The sequence below is a fragment of the Lithobates pipiens genome, unplaced genomic scaffold, assembly GCF_037356315.1.
Source record: "Lithobates pipiens isolate NorthernLeopardFrog02 unplaced genomic scaffold, aLitPip1_a1.2 Scaffold_24, whole genome shotgun sequence".
NCBI lineage: Eukaryota > Metazoa > Chordata > Amphibia > Anura > Ranidae > Lithobates > Lithobates pipiens.
The window spans coordinates 12,069,716-12,084,882 of NW_027507786.1; the positions used below are offsets into that span (position 1 = coordinate 12,069,716).

The following is a 15,167-nucleotide window of genomic DNA, read 5'->3' on the forward strand; positions in this document are numbered from 1 at the left end:
TTATGTAAATACATCATGTTCGGGGGTTTTATGTAAATACATCATGTTCGGGGGTTTTACGTAAATACACCATGTTCGGGGGTTTTACGTAAATACACCATGTTCGGGGGTTTTATGTAAATACATCATGTTCGGGGGTTTTATATAAATACACCATGTTCGGGGGTTTTACGTAAATACACCATGTTCGGGGGTTTTATGTAAATACATCGTGTTAGGGGGTTTTATGTAAATACATCGTGATAGGGGGTTTTATATAAATACACCATGTTCGGGGGTTTTATGTAAATACATCACATTCGGGGGGTTTTATGTAAATACATCGTGTTTGGGATTTTATGTAAATACATCATGTTCGGGGTTTTATGTAAATACATCACGTTCGGGGGTTTTATATAAATACACCATGTTCGGGGGTTTTACGTAAATACACCATGTTCGGGGGTTTTATGTAAATACATCGTGTTAGGGGGTTTTATGTAAATACACCATGTTCGGGGGTTTTATGTAAATACATCGTGTTAGGGGGTTTTATATAAATACACCATGTTCGGGGGTTTTATGTAAATACATTGTGTTAGGGGGTTTTATATAAATACATCATGTTCGGGGGTTTTACGTAAATACACCATGTTCGGGGGTTTTATGTAAATACATCGTGTTAGGGGGTTTTATATAAATACATCATGTTCGGGGGTTTTACGTAAATACACCATGTTCGGGGGTTTTATGTAAATACACCATGTTCGGGGGTTTTAAGTAAATACATCGTGTTAGGGGGTTTTATATAAATACATCATGTTCGGGGGTTTTATGTAAATACATCGTGTTAGGGGGTTTTATATAAATACATCATGTTCGTGGGTTTTATATAAATACACCATGTTCGGGGGTTTTACGTAAATACACCATGTTCGGGGGTTTTATGTAAATACATCGTGTTAGGGGGTTTTATATAAATACACCATGTTCGGGGGTTTTATGTAAATACATCACATTCGGGGGGTTTTATGTAAATACATCGTGTTTGGGATTTTATGTAAATACATCATGTTCGGGGTTTTATGTAAATACATCACGTTCGGGGGTTTTATGTAAATACATCGTGTTAGGGGGTTTTATGTAAATACACCATGTTCGGGGGTTTTATGTAAATACAATAATGTTCGGGGTTTTATGTAAATACATCATGTTCGGGGGTTTTATGTAAATACATCATGTTCGGGGGTTTTATATAAATACAATAATGTTCGGGGGTTTTATGTAAATACATCATGTTCGGGGGTTTTATATAAATACAATAATGTTCGGGGGTTTTATGTAAATACATCATGTTCGGGGGTTTATGTAAATACAATAATGTTCGGGGGTTTTATGTAAATACATCACGTTCGGGGGTTTTATGTAAATACATCGTGTTTGTTTTTTTTTATATAAATACACCATGTTCGGGGGTTTTACGTAAATACAATAATGTTCGGGGGTTTTATGTAAATCGTGTTTGGGGGTTTTATGTAAATACATCGTGTTCGGGGTTTTATGTAAATACATCATGTTCGGGGTTTTATGTAAATACATCACGTTCGGGGTTTTATGTAAATACATCATGTTCGGGGGTTTTATGTAAATACATCGTGTTTGGGGGGTTTTATGTAAATACACCATGTTCGGGGGTTTTACGTAAATACACCACGTTCGGGGGTTTTTATATAAATACACCATGTTCGGGGGTTTTATGTAAATACATTGTGTTCGGGGGTTTTATGTAAATACATCATGTTCGGGGTTTTATGTAAATACACCATGTTCGGGGGTTTTACGTAAATACACCACGTTCGGGGTTTTTATATAAATACACCATGTTCGGGGGTTTTATGTAAATACATTGTGTTCGGGGGTTTTATGTAAATACATCATGTTCGGGGTTTTATGTAAATACACCATGTTCGGGGGTTTTACGTAAATACACCACGTTCGGGGTTTTTTATATAAATACACCATGTTCGGGGGTTTTATGTAAATACATTGTGTTCGGGGGTTTTATGTAAATACATCATGTTCGGGGTTTTATGTAAATACACCATGTTCGGGGGTTTTATGTAAATACACCATGTTCGGGGGTTTTACGTAAATACACCACGTTCGGGGTTTTTTATATAAATACACCATGTTCGGGGGTTTTACGTAAATACACCATGTTCGGGGGTTTTATGTAAATACATCACGTTCGGGGTTTTTTATATAAATACACCATGTTCGGGGGTTTTATGTAAATACATCACGTTCGGGGGGTTTTATGTAAATACAATAATGTTCGGGGGTTTTATGTAAATCGTGTTTAGGGGTTTTATGTAAATACATCGTGTTCAGGGTTTTATGTAAATACATTGTGTTTGAGATTTTATGTAAATACATCGTGTTTGGGGGGTTTTATATAAATACATCACGTTCGGGGGTTTTATGTAAATACATCACGTTCGGGGTTTTATGTAAATACATTGTGTTCGGGGGTTTTATGTAAATACATCACGTTCGGGGGTTTTATGTAAATACATTGTGTTCGGGGGTTTTATGTAAATACATCGTGTTCGGGGTTTTATGTAAATACATCGTGTTTGGGGGTTTTATATAAATACATCACGTTTGGGGGGTTTTATATAAATACATCATGTTCGGGGGTTTTATGTAAATACATTGTGTTCGGGGGTTTTATGTAAATACACCATGTTCGGGGTTTTTTTTCTGTAAATACAATAATGTTCGGGGGTTTTATGTAAATACATTGTGTTCGGGGGTTTTATATAAATACACCATGTTCGGGGGTTTTACGTAAATACATCATGTTCGGGGTTTTACGTAAATACATCATGTTCGGGGGTTTTACGTAAATACATCATGTTCGGGGTTTTTTATATAAATACACCGTGTTCGGGGGTTTTATGTAAATACATCGTGTTCGGGGGTTTTATGTAAATACATCATGGATGGGGGTTTTATGTAATTTTGAGGCCTAAAATAATTTTTCTAAATACGTGTGCATAAAAAAAAATGCAAATAACATCTCTGGGAGCACAAGGGTTAAGCGCTGAGCTGTGTCCGGTATTGGTTGATCCTCCATCTGACCAGTTTCCAGTGAAGGGAGACGGGTGTGGATTAGTTGCCGCGATCGATGTGACCTGACCAGAAATTAATTAACCTCGGATCAATTATTGTCTATGGACCCCGTACACTGCTCACCCACCGGAACCTGCAGAGGGCCGTCGGGGGGATTCGGGAATAGATGGAGGGAATTGTCATTGGTGTGTATATGATGGGACCATTTTTGAAGAGACGCTTTATATTAAAAAAATAAAATAAAAAACGTGGAACTCTTTTTTACAACAGAGAATTCCCCGAGTTCAGTCTTCTCCAACTTGTTACTCTTGAAATAATTTTTTGGTCTAAAGGAATCTATTATTATATGTACAACTTTTATATAAAAGGACAAAGATTGTGAGATACCTACGGTATTTAACAAACGGGGGGGGGGGGGTGGTATTTTTCAACACCCCCCAGCTCAACATAAAAGAAAATATATATGTATACATACACTCACCGGCCACTTTATTAGGTACACCTGTTCAATTGCTCAGTAACACAAATTGCTAATCGGCCAATCACATGGCAGCAGCTCAATGCATTTATACATCTAGACGGGGTGAAGACGACTCGCTGAAGTTCAAGCCGAGCATCAGAATTTGGAAGAAAGGGGATTTAAAGCGGGAGTTCCGCCGTTTTTTTTTTTTTTTTTTTTTTTAAAAGCCAGCAGCTACAAATACTGCAGCTGCTGACTTTTAAAATAAGGACACTTACCCGCCCAGCGCGCCCGCGATGTCGGCACCCAAAGCCGATCTCTCGATCGTCTCTCGGGTGCTGCCACCGCCATCTTCTGTATGGGAATCAGGAAGTGGAGCCTTTGCGGCTTCATTTCCCGGTTCCCTACTGCGCATGCGCGAGTCGCGCTGCGCAATAAGGATGGTCCCCGCTGCCTCTGGGATCCGTGTGTTTCCCAGCAGACAGCGGGGGACCTTCGAAAAGGGGCGTAGATTCTGCGGAAAGGGGCGTAGATCCTGCGGATATCTATGCCGGAAGTGGGTGCAGATACCTGTACTGTACAGGTACCTGTACCCCCCTCCCCCCTGAAAGGTGCCAATTGTGGCGCCGGAGGGGGGGGGTTCCAATGAGCGGAAGCTCCACTTTAGGGTGGACCTCCACTTTAAGTGACTTTGAACGTGGCAATGGTTGTTGGTGGCAGATGGGCCGGTCTGAGTATTTCTGGGATTTTCACGCACAACCATCTCTCTTGGTTTACAAAGAATGGTGGGAAAAAGAGAAAATATCCAGTGAGCGGCAGTTGTGTGGAGGAAAATGCCTTGTTGAGTTCAGAGGTCAGAGAAGAACGGGCAGACTGGTTCCAGATGTTAGAAAGGCAACAAGAACTCAAATAACCACTCGTTACATACAAGGTATGCAGAATACCATCTCTGAACGCACAACACATCCAACCTTGAAGCAGATGGGCTACGGCAGCAGAAGACCACACTGGGTGCCACTCCTGTAGCCTTAGTTTCCTGTTCTTGGCTGACAATTCACACAGCATCACCAAAATTGGATAATAGAAGATTGGAAAAACGTCTGGTCTGAGGAGTCTGGATTTCAGCTGTGACGTTCAGATGGTGGGGGTCAGAATTTGACGCATGGATCCGTCCTGCCTTGTATCACCGGTTCAGGCTGGTGGTGGGGGTGTAATGGTGTAGGGGATGGGGTGAGTGTATGTTGCTCTTACACTGTACTGTGCAGACTGCTGACAGCCTGAATATAAGCAAAGCAATGTTTATGGGGCCCGGGGCTTGCAATGGCAATACTGAGAGCACAGCTAAGGGGGGGGGGGGGGGGGGGGGGGGGGGGTTACTTTTCCATAATGGGTAATCATTCCTGAATATATTAAAGAAGCTAAATGGTATGAGCTATCCTTTAGGAGGCGTGCGTTTATTGATGTGCAGACTTTTTTTTTTTTCATTCAGTGAAGTGAAAAATAAAATTTTTTGGAATTGCATCATTGCTTCTGAGTTATTAGTACTCAAACATTTGCTCAGTGACATTTATTGTATAATGAAAACCAATAGACCAGCTTACCCCCTACAGATTGCAAAGGGTGAAGTATAAAGGGGGGCAGGCTGGACCCAAACTGATGCTGCATTCAGAACGTGCGTGTGCGAGGGAGCATGCGCACGTTTCCTATACGTTGTGTGTAGGGCAGACCATTCATTTCAATGGCTATAAAAAAAAAAGTCCTTGACCCTTTTGCAAAATCTCATGGCACTGCCAGGTGCTGGTTTGAGAGCCCCATATAAAGCCCCCTTTGCTGGTTGTTAACATCAATACCAATCTCCTACCTTGGTCAACAAATGGTTAACTTTGCCGATTACCGTAGCTATTGCTGTCGCTTTCCCCATTTCTATACCCTTGCTGTAATGGCTTTCTCACGATAACAGAGATGAATTCCCTCCTTCTCCCCTGTCTATATGTAGCATCCTTGCTGATGGGCTGCTAAGATCAGAGATTACCAGATAACGTATGGAATTGTTTCATCCAAGCCACTTCGTCAGCTATAATGAAGAATTAAGACTGGAACAATCAGCTTGGATTAGCTACAAAACGTCTTTCGACCCAGCTATGCCACGACCAGGATAAATGGGAACCTTCACAGACCTATTGAATTGGCTTTAATCAGTCAGACTGGACTTGTAGACTTGCAAAAAGGATGATGGGGAATGGTAGAAAGTGCAGAGAAGAGCAACATGAGAACTGCAGGAGCTCAGCTATGAGGAAGGATTAACTGAACTGAATTTATTCTTCCCTATTAACGATCAATTAAAGGAGGATGTGACCACCATGAATAAATAGAAGCTATCCATATACTGAACTTGGTGCCAGGTATTCACTACAAGGTTATTTTGAAGGACATGGGGGCGCTCTTTGTTTTGCATCTGCATGAAAATAGGTTTAATCTTAACATACAGAAAGCCTTCTATAGTAAGAATGTGGAATAGACTTCCTCAGGAGATGATTCTGGCATAGGGTTCCTCAGGAGCTAATTCTGGAATCGACTTTTTCCAGAGCTAATTCTGGGATAGACTTCCACAAGAGCCAATTATTGACTTCCTCAGGAGCTAATTATGGCATAGACTTCCTCAGGAGATAATTCTGGAATAGGTTTCCTCAAGGGGTAATTCTGGAATAGACTTCCTCAGGAGATAATTCTGGCATAGACTTCCTCACTAGCTAATTCTGGCATAGACTTCCTCAGGAGATAATTCTGGCATAGACTTCATCAGGAGATAGTTCTGGAATAGGCTTCCTCAGGAGGTCATTCTGGAATAGGTTTCCTCAGGAGGTCATTCTGGAATAGGTTTCCTCAGGAGGTCATTCTGCAATAGTAACCAAAACTGCAGTGTTTATCCTCATGACACATCACAGGAAGCACCTCCATGGTTAACAGAGGACAGAATTAAAATTAGACTTGGGAAAATTAATATTAATAAATCACTGGGAATAGATAGCTTGCACCCGAGGGTACTTAGGGAACTAAGTCAAGTAATTGCCAGACCATTGTTTCTAATTTTACTGACAGTCTACTGACTGGAATGGTACCAGTTGATTGGAGAAAAGCCAATGTAGCACCAATATTTAAAAAGGGCCCAAAATACATCCCTGGGAATTACAGACCAGTTAGCCTAACATCAATAGTTTGTAAACTCTTGGAGGGGATGATAAGGGACTATATACACGATTTTAGTAATGAGAACGGTATCATTAGCAGTAATCAGCATGGATTCATGAAGAATCGTTCTTACCAAACCAATCTATTAACCTTCTATGAGAAGCCATCTAGATAAAGGAAGGCCCATAGACGTGGTGTATCTGGATTTTGCAAAAGCGTTTGACACAGTTCCCCATAAACGTTTACTGTACAAAATAAGGTCTGTTGCACAATCGCACTGCGGTTGTGCACATTGCATATGGTTGGGGCATGGCCCCATTGAACTCAACTACTGGGGATTGGGGCCTTTAAGACTGCAGCTCAGCCCCCCATCTGAAGGATCCATAACACCTAGAACAGTGGTCTCCAAACTGCGGTCCCTTGCTTGCTTTTAGCAGGGAAGGGCATAATTCCTCCCAATGACACCACCAATAGGGCCAATTCCTCCCAATGGGGCCAATACCTATCAATGATGGGGTACAGTTCCTCCGAATGACACCAACAATGGGCCCCAGTGACATCAATGATGCAACACAATTCCAATGACACCAATAGGGCCACAGTTCCTCCCAATGACACCAGCAATGGGGCCAATTCTTTCCAATTACACCAACTATGGGGGAAATTCCTACCAATGACATCAAGGATGGGGCACAGTTCCTCCGAATGACACGAGCAATGGGCCCCAGTGACACCAATGATGGAGCACAATTCCTCCCAATGACACAGATGGGGCCAATTCCTCCCAATGTCACCGATGGGGCCAATTGCTCCCAATGACACAAACAATGGGGACAATTCCTCCCAATGACACCAACAATGGGTCCAATTCCTACCAATGACATCAAGGATAGGGCACAGTTTCTCAGAATGACACAAGCAATGGGCCCCAGTGACACCAATGATGGGACACAATTCCTCCCAATGCCACCAATAGGGCCAATTCCTACTAATGACCTCAAGGATGGGGTACAGTTCCTCCAAATGACACCAACAATGGGTCCCAGTGACACCAATGATGGGGCATAATTCCTCCCAATGACACTGATGGGGTCAATTTCTCCCATTGACACCAACAATGTATCCAATTCCTACCAATGACATCAAGGATGGGGCACAGTTCCCCCGAATTACACCAACAATGGGTCCCAGTGACACCAATGATGGGGCACAATTCCTTCCAATGACACCAATGGTGGGGGATTTTTTAGTCCCACTGATGCTGGAACATTTTGTACTCCTGATGGCCACAGTTCGCCCCCCCCCCCCCCCTAAAATTTGAAGGACAGTAAACTGGCCCTTTGTCTAGAAAGTTTAGAGACCCCCTGACCTAGATAATGAAGAAACGGCAGCACAACGATGACCTCATCCCTGTAGTTTGTTCCTGTTAGCGTGCTCACTGTGTTAGACTGACAGCACGTTGTAAGGCAGTAGATCTCTGATTGGCTCCCAGAGTGCTGCTTTTGCATTAAACAAGGTGAAGTAGAAATGCATTTCATTCCTTTTTTTAGCGATTACATAGCTCGATGTAATCGTTTTTTTTCCCCCTATATCTGCCTGGAGTTCAGCTCTCATGTAAATCACGGTGTCGGCTGTTCCCAGCGAGCAGTAAAATTACAGATATCGGTATCTCCGCTCTTCACTGTACACGTGTTTATTCTGGGCAATTTGTAAGCAGATGGCGCGCCGATCGTTGTAAGTTTATTTGTAAGCCGACTTAAGTGGTCTCCGAGGGGCAAATAAAAGTGCATAATAGGGTAATAATGAAATGTATTCTGTCCTAATCTCCCGGCTCCGCCGCCGAGCGCCGCTCTGGCAGCCGGAGGGGGACGATAAGAGCAAGGTGAAGTGGATCTATCCCGGAGAGACTCTCTCGGCGGCTCCGGGGCCAGCTGAGCGCTCGGAAACATCAGTCATTTGATATCTACATGACACTGATTAATTGTGCCGATCAGGCGAGGTGTTTCCGAGGCTCCGGGCTCCGTTCAGCTGCGAGAAGAATACTGTGCACAAAGCAGATTGAAGGCTCAGCCGCTGCTTCCAGCCGGCAAATTATACATTGATTACCTCTTCGCTGCCAGTCTTCTGGAGCAGGGAGATTTAAAAAAAAGGAAAACCCGTCCAGGGAGAAACACAAAGGCTGGCAATTTTGAAATGCTGGTTGCCTGGCGGTTGTTTTGCGATACTTTGATTAGGAGGTACGATTGGGCTTGCTGCTGAATACTTATTCTGGATCAACAACATAATGGCATCCAAGCAGCTAACATTTCGGAAGGGAGTCGGCAAAGACAGTATTAGTACCCCCCCAGCCCCCCCCCCCCCTTAAATCAGGTTTTATGCAACTGCATCAATCACAGAACCTTTTTATCCCAAACCCCTCTTGAGTTCCAGAGCCTTTCATGCCTTGAATCCCAGAGGTTTTTCTTCTCTATACTCTTCCCCTCCCCTAGAAGTTCTGAGCCTTTTTTTTCCCCCCAAATGCATGCTTTTGAGACCTAGAACATTTTCCTTCCCTTTACCTAACTTAAGTCCCAGTTCTTAGCAATACTTTCTTGAATCCCATGGCCTTCCCTATATTCTCCTTGGGTGCCAGAACATGTTCTTCCCTATACTCTCCTTGGGTGCCAGAACATGTTCTTCCCTATACTCTCCTTGGGTGCCAGAACATGTTCTTCCCTATACTCTCCTTGGGTGCCAGAGCCTTTTCCTTCCCTATACCCTTGTCAGTTGCCAGAGCATTTAACTTTCCTGTACCCAATTTATGTCCCAGAGCTTTTTCCTCTCTATCCTTCCCCTTGAGGCTTTGAGTCCTTCCCCCCCAAATACACACCCCGAGTCCCAAAGTATTTTCTTCCCCTTTACCTAACGTAAGTCCTGGTTCTTACCAACACTTTCTTGAATCCCAGAGCCTTTTCCCTCCCTATACTCTCCTTGGGTGCCAAAACCTTTTCCTTCTCCATGCTATTCTTGGATGCCAGAGCCTTTTCCTTAATGCCCTCCTTGGGTGCCAGAGCCTTTTCCTTCCCTATACCCTCCTTGGGTGCCAAACCCTTTTCCTTCCCTATGCTATTCTTGGATGCCAGAGCCTTTTCCTTTTTAATGCCCTCCTTGGGTGCCAGAGCCTTTTCCTTCTTAATGCCCTCCTTGGGTGCCAGAGCCTTTTCCTTCCCTATACCCTCCTTGGGTGCAAGAGCCTTTTCTTCCCTATACCCTCCTTGGATGCCAAAACCTTTTCCTTCCCCATGCTCTTCTTGGATGCCAGAGCCTTTTCCTTCTTAATGCCCTCCTTGGGTGCCAGAGCCTTTTCCTTCCCTATACCCTCCTTTGGTGCGAGAGCCTTTTCCTTCCCTATACCCTCCGTGGGTGCCAGAGCCTTTTACCTCCCTATGCTCTTGAATGCCAGAGCCTTTTCCTTCTTAATACCCTCCTTGGGTGCCAGGGCCTTTTCCTTCCCTATACCCTCCTTGGGTGCCAGAGAATTCCTCCCCTTTACCCAACTTAAAGTGGATGTAAACCCACTCTCATCCTTTCTAAACTACTGCAATATTGGTTATCTGGAAGGATATACATGCCTCCTGCATGTATACTTATCTGTCAAATGTCTCCCCTTGCTATGAGACCCGAAAAACTGAAGATTTTGTGGGTGGGTCTGTTTTCCAGGGCTCAGTGGGTGGAGTTGTGATGTCAGTAGACTCCCCGCCCACCTCTACACTCCCCTTAGCAACATGCATTTTCTCCTGTGTATTTCTTACACTGAACTTCTGCTATGATCACTAACATCCAGTCAAAACCCAGAAAAGTCCCCACATGACTTCAGCATGCTGAGGTGTGGATCAGCCAATCCTTTCAGAGCTGCTGAAGAAAGGAGTGGGGGTGGGAATTAAAAAATAATGCATGTCTCTTAGGCTAGTGCACGAGATATGTAAATCACCTGTCACTCACAGCAAGGGGGAAGAACGGACAAAGTTTTCACAGTTTTATTTCACCGAAAAAAAGATATGAGGATTGCTCAGAGCTGGACTAAGGCCCCTTTCACACGGACGACCCGTTCAGGTCCGCGTGTCAGTTTTTCAGGCGGACCTGAACGGATGCTCCATAGAGGTCTATGGAGCGTCGGATGTCAGCGGTGACAAGTCCGCTGACATCCGACCCGCTCCGATCCGAAAAAGTGTGACGGAGGAAAAAAGCTATTTTTCCATCCGTCAACGGATCGGGTGACGACGGACACTGCGGTCCGTCATAACCCGATCTCCCATAGGGGAGAGCGGCGCTGTGACAGGTCCGTCCCTGTGCAGTGTGCAGACACGGACCTGTCATCTTCCTGCTCAGCGGAGATCGCTCCGGCCATCCCCGCTGAGCAAGCGGATATCCACGGGGCGGATCAGTGCTGATCCGCCCCATGTGAAAAGACCCTTACTCTTTGTGGCAAGACTGGGCACAGCTGATCTGAAATCCCATACTCTATATTGTGCCAGACAAAAAAAATATATAATAATTTTAGGGTTTCATCCACTTTAAAAGTAGTTGTAAACCCTTACAACACACTTTGACCTACAGGTAAGCCTAGATTAGGTCCAAGAAATATCTCCTAAACCTATACGGTTTAGGAGATATTTGCCCGAAGACAGGCACCGCTGTCTACGGCGCATGCGCCGTAGACAGCGGCGCGCAGGCACACTGAGGGCGCACTTCAATGACAGAGATGCCGCACGTGTCGGCTCCCATGCGCATGTGCGGGAGTGACGTCATCACGGCTTCGCGGAATAACAGCGGCGGAGCTGCGAGACCCCACCGAGAAGATGGATGCGCCGGACTACAGGGGACAGCGGTGACTTCGCTGGCTCCTGTGTCAGGTAAGTGACACATTATGGACTACTATGCGATGCGATGTGATGCGATGCGATGCATAGTAGTCCATTATGCTTTGCCTTTGCAGGAATGAAAGAGGAAGTAAACTCATCAGGGTTTACTTCCTCTTTAAGTCCAGTTCTACCCAATACATTATTGACTCACAGAGCCTTTCCTATATCTTGGTTATGCCCAGAGCGTTTTCTTGCCTATATTCGCAGAGGCTTTTTTTCCTTGTACTTCTTCCCCTTGAGGCTCTGGGCCTTCCCCCCCAAATACACACCCGAGTCCTGGAGCCTTTTTCTTCCCCTTGTCTTCTTCCCTATATCTCCCTCAAGTCCCAGAGCCTTTTTCTCCCTTTACCCCCTTAAATCCCTTATGTCTGTTTCTCCCTATTACTCAGTTTGTGTCCCAGAGCCTTTCCTCCTTACAACCCACTTAAATCCCTGTGTATTTTCCTACAATACAATTCCTACAACAAAAGTCCACGTTTTTTTGGCCAACAATCCGGTCGTGTGTACGAGGCTTAAAGGGATTGTAAAGTCAAATTTTTTATTTTTTAAAATAACAAACATGTTATACTTACCTCCACTGTGCCACTCATTTTGCACAGAGTGGCCCGAACTTGCTCGTCTGGGGTCCCTCAGCGGCTGTCTCTGCTTCTTCCCACAGGTGCTTCTCACGTTCATGCGAGCTCCCTCGCATTGGTGAGAAGCACCTGCGGGCGCGCTCCCGTGATACAGCCGGTGGCTATAGCCGCTCGCTGTATCACAAGGCCCCGCCCCTGGCGCGCTGCGTCATTGGATGTGATTGACAGCAGCGCGAGCGAATGGCTGCGCTGCTTTCAATCCATCCACTCCAGCCAATCAGCGGCCAGGCTGAGCGGCGAAGAGGACGGCGGGGCGAGCGCGGGATTTTCGAGGGGTCAGGTAAGTAAAACGGGGGACTGGGAGCGCCGGCAGTGTCAGATGTTTTTTCACCTTAATGCATAGAATGCATTAAGGTGAAAAAACATTTACCTTTACAACCCCTTTAAAAGTACCAGCGGCTGGGACAAGGTCATCCAGTGCAAAGATGCAAACCTGTGCCCCTTTCTCTTAGGGCATGGGGTGCTCCACCTGTGACCTTCCAGCTGCGGCAAAACTACAAGTCCCATGAGACATTGCAAGGCTGACTTCCAAAGGCTGAGGCATGGTGGGACTTGTAGTTCTTCAACAGCTGGTGGTCCCCCAGGTTGAGCACCCCCATGCCTTTAGGATTAGCAGTGATGTCGCTGTCACTACTCCTGTCAGCCCCATAACAGAAACAACGGGGTGCCCCCCTATCCCTGAAATAACCATTGCGCCCAGGGCAGCTGCCCCCCTCCTTGCCCACCTCTTGTCCCGGACCCTGAAAGGTACAAGAGCTAAAAGATTAAAAAGTTAAAAGTTCTCACGTACGATATGTATGGTGGCAGCATTAGACCTACAGATTGTATCATCTTTTCTTTTTGTATTTCTCTCTGCAGGTGACATCTTGGCGGGGAAGATAAACGTGCGCAAGAACAGGAAGGACCCGCGTTCGCTCCTTGTGACCCTTTCCCTGAACAGCGTGACACAAACCTATACCCTGCAATAGACGCACAGGCTGCTGAAAACTGTATTTTTTTTTTTAGTTTTTTTTTTTTTTTATATATATAACATTGAAATAAATTTATTAAAACATTTCTTTTCTTTTTATGGTGTTTGCGGTTTCCGGTAGAGGGAATCTGTCCCAAAGCAAAATGACTTTAAAGCTGACAAACTCTGGGGTGGGTATTGGGGAGCGCCTAGTAAAAAAAAAAAAGTTACAAAATCTAGAAAGACGTGGAGCGGGACCTTACATGTGCCTCAGTGGAGTATACATACTAATATATAACACAAAAAAAAAAAATATAGAAATACTTTTACCGTCCTTGGATGGAAATATTTAAAACATGTTATAATCTGAAAGAGTACAGTTTACTGCTTCGTTGGTCCGGGTTGTGCGAGTCCTGGTATAGAATGTCAGAAGTGTGGCCTACGCGTTTCGTGGGAACCCCGCTTCGTCAGGGGCCTTTTAGAACGGACATTGTATAAATACTAAGAATATCCTAAAGATACAAAATTGCAAAATTAGCTATGTCACAATATTAGATAAAATGTTGATAATGTATATGTAAAATATAATAAACTCCTACACCATTGTAGGGGAATTTGTAATTACCCTTTGGTAAAAAGGTATAACAGCATACCCCCCCCCCTTTTTTTTTTTTACGAAAATGCGGTGTTGGAAGAAAAAGTGTGGGGGGAGGGAGGAAAAAAAGAGGGAAGCTAGGGAGGGGGGAGGGGAGTGAGGTCCGGGCCACGCCTGGGCCAATGATTCAGAGTGGGGGGGGGGGCGGGGGCGGGCTCATCTGCTCGCCCCCCCCTCGGCCCTTCAATGGACAGATGAGCCCGCCCCATAGTGTAAATATGAGATCTGAGGTCTTTTTGACCCCCGATATCGCATGGAAGAGGTCCTGTCATGCTTTTTTTTCTATTACAAGGGATGTTTACATTACTTGTAATAGGAATAAAAGTGAATTTTTTTTTTTTTTTTAAAGAACAGTGTGAAAAAATAAAAAAAAAAGGTAAAATAAGTAAGAAAAAAAAATGTACATGCGCCCCGTCCCGCCGAGTTCGCGCGCAGAAGCGAACACATACACGGTGAATGGCGCCCTCATATAAAAAACGGTGTTCAAAACACACATGTGAGGTATTTCCGCGATCGGTAGAGTGAGAGCAATAATTCTAGCCTTAGACCTCCTCTGTAACTTAAAACATGCAACCTGTAGAATTTTTTTTAAATGTCGTCTATGGATATTTTTAAGGGTAAAAGTTTGTCGCCATTCCCCGAGCGGGGTGCAATTTTGAAGTGTGTTATGTTGGGTATCAATTTACTCGGCGTAACATTATCTTTCACAATATAAAAAAAAAAAAAAATGGGCTAACTTTACTGTTGTCTTATTTTTTTTTATTTAAAAAAAGTGTATTTTTTTCCAAAAAAAAAGTGCACTTGTAAGACCGCTGCGCTGACACGGTGTGACAGAAAGTATTGCAACGACCGCCATTTTATTCTCTAGGGTGTTAGAAATAATTTTTTTTTTTGGGGGGGTTCTAAGTAATTTTCTAGCAAAAAGAAATGTTTTAACTTGTAAACAACAAATCTCAAAAAGATTCTCAGCCCTTAAAGCATGACATGTGAGGTATCTATTTACTCGACGTAACATCATCTTTCACATTATGCAAAAAAAAAAAAAAAAATTGGACGAACTTTACTGTTTTTTTTTTGTTGTTTTTTTTTTTTTATTATTATTATTTTTTTTTTTTAGTGCTTGAAACTTTCCCCCCCCCCCCCCCCAAAATAATGCGTTTGAAAAATTGCTGCGCAAATACCGTGTAAAATAAAAAGTTGCAACAACCAACATTTTATTCCCTAGGGTCTCTACTAAAAAAAAATATACATAATGTTTGGTGGT

General features: G+C 43.9%; 1 protein-coding gene across 1 annotated transcript in view; it reads left to right on the top strand.

Moving 5' to 3' along the window:
• Positions 1-14,245, top strand: part of PRMT3 (protein arginine methyltransferase 3) — a 142,474-nt gene extending 128,229 nt beyond the window's left edge. The window contains exon 12 of the mRNA XM_077453436.1: positions 13,158-14,245. Within this exon, the coding sequence (XP_077309562.1) occupies positions 13,158-13,267 (110 nt within the window). The 3' untranslated portion in view covers positions 13,268-14,245. The remainder of the gene's footprint in view (positions 1-13,157) is intronic.
• Positions 14,246-15,167: the final 922 nt, after the last annotated feature.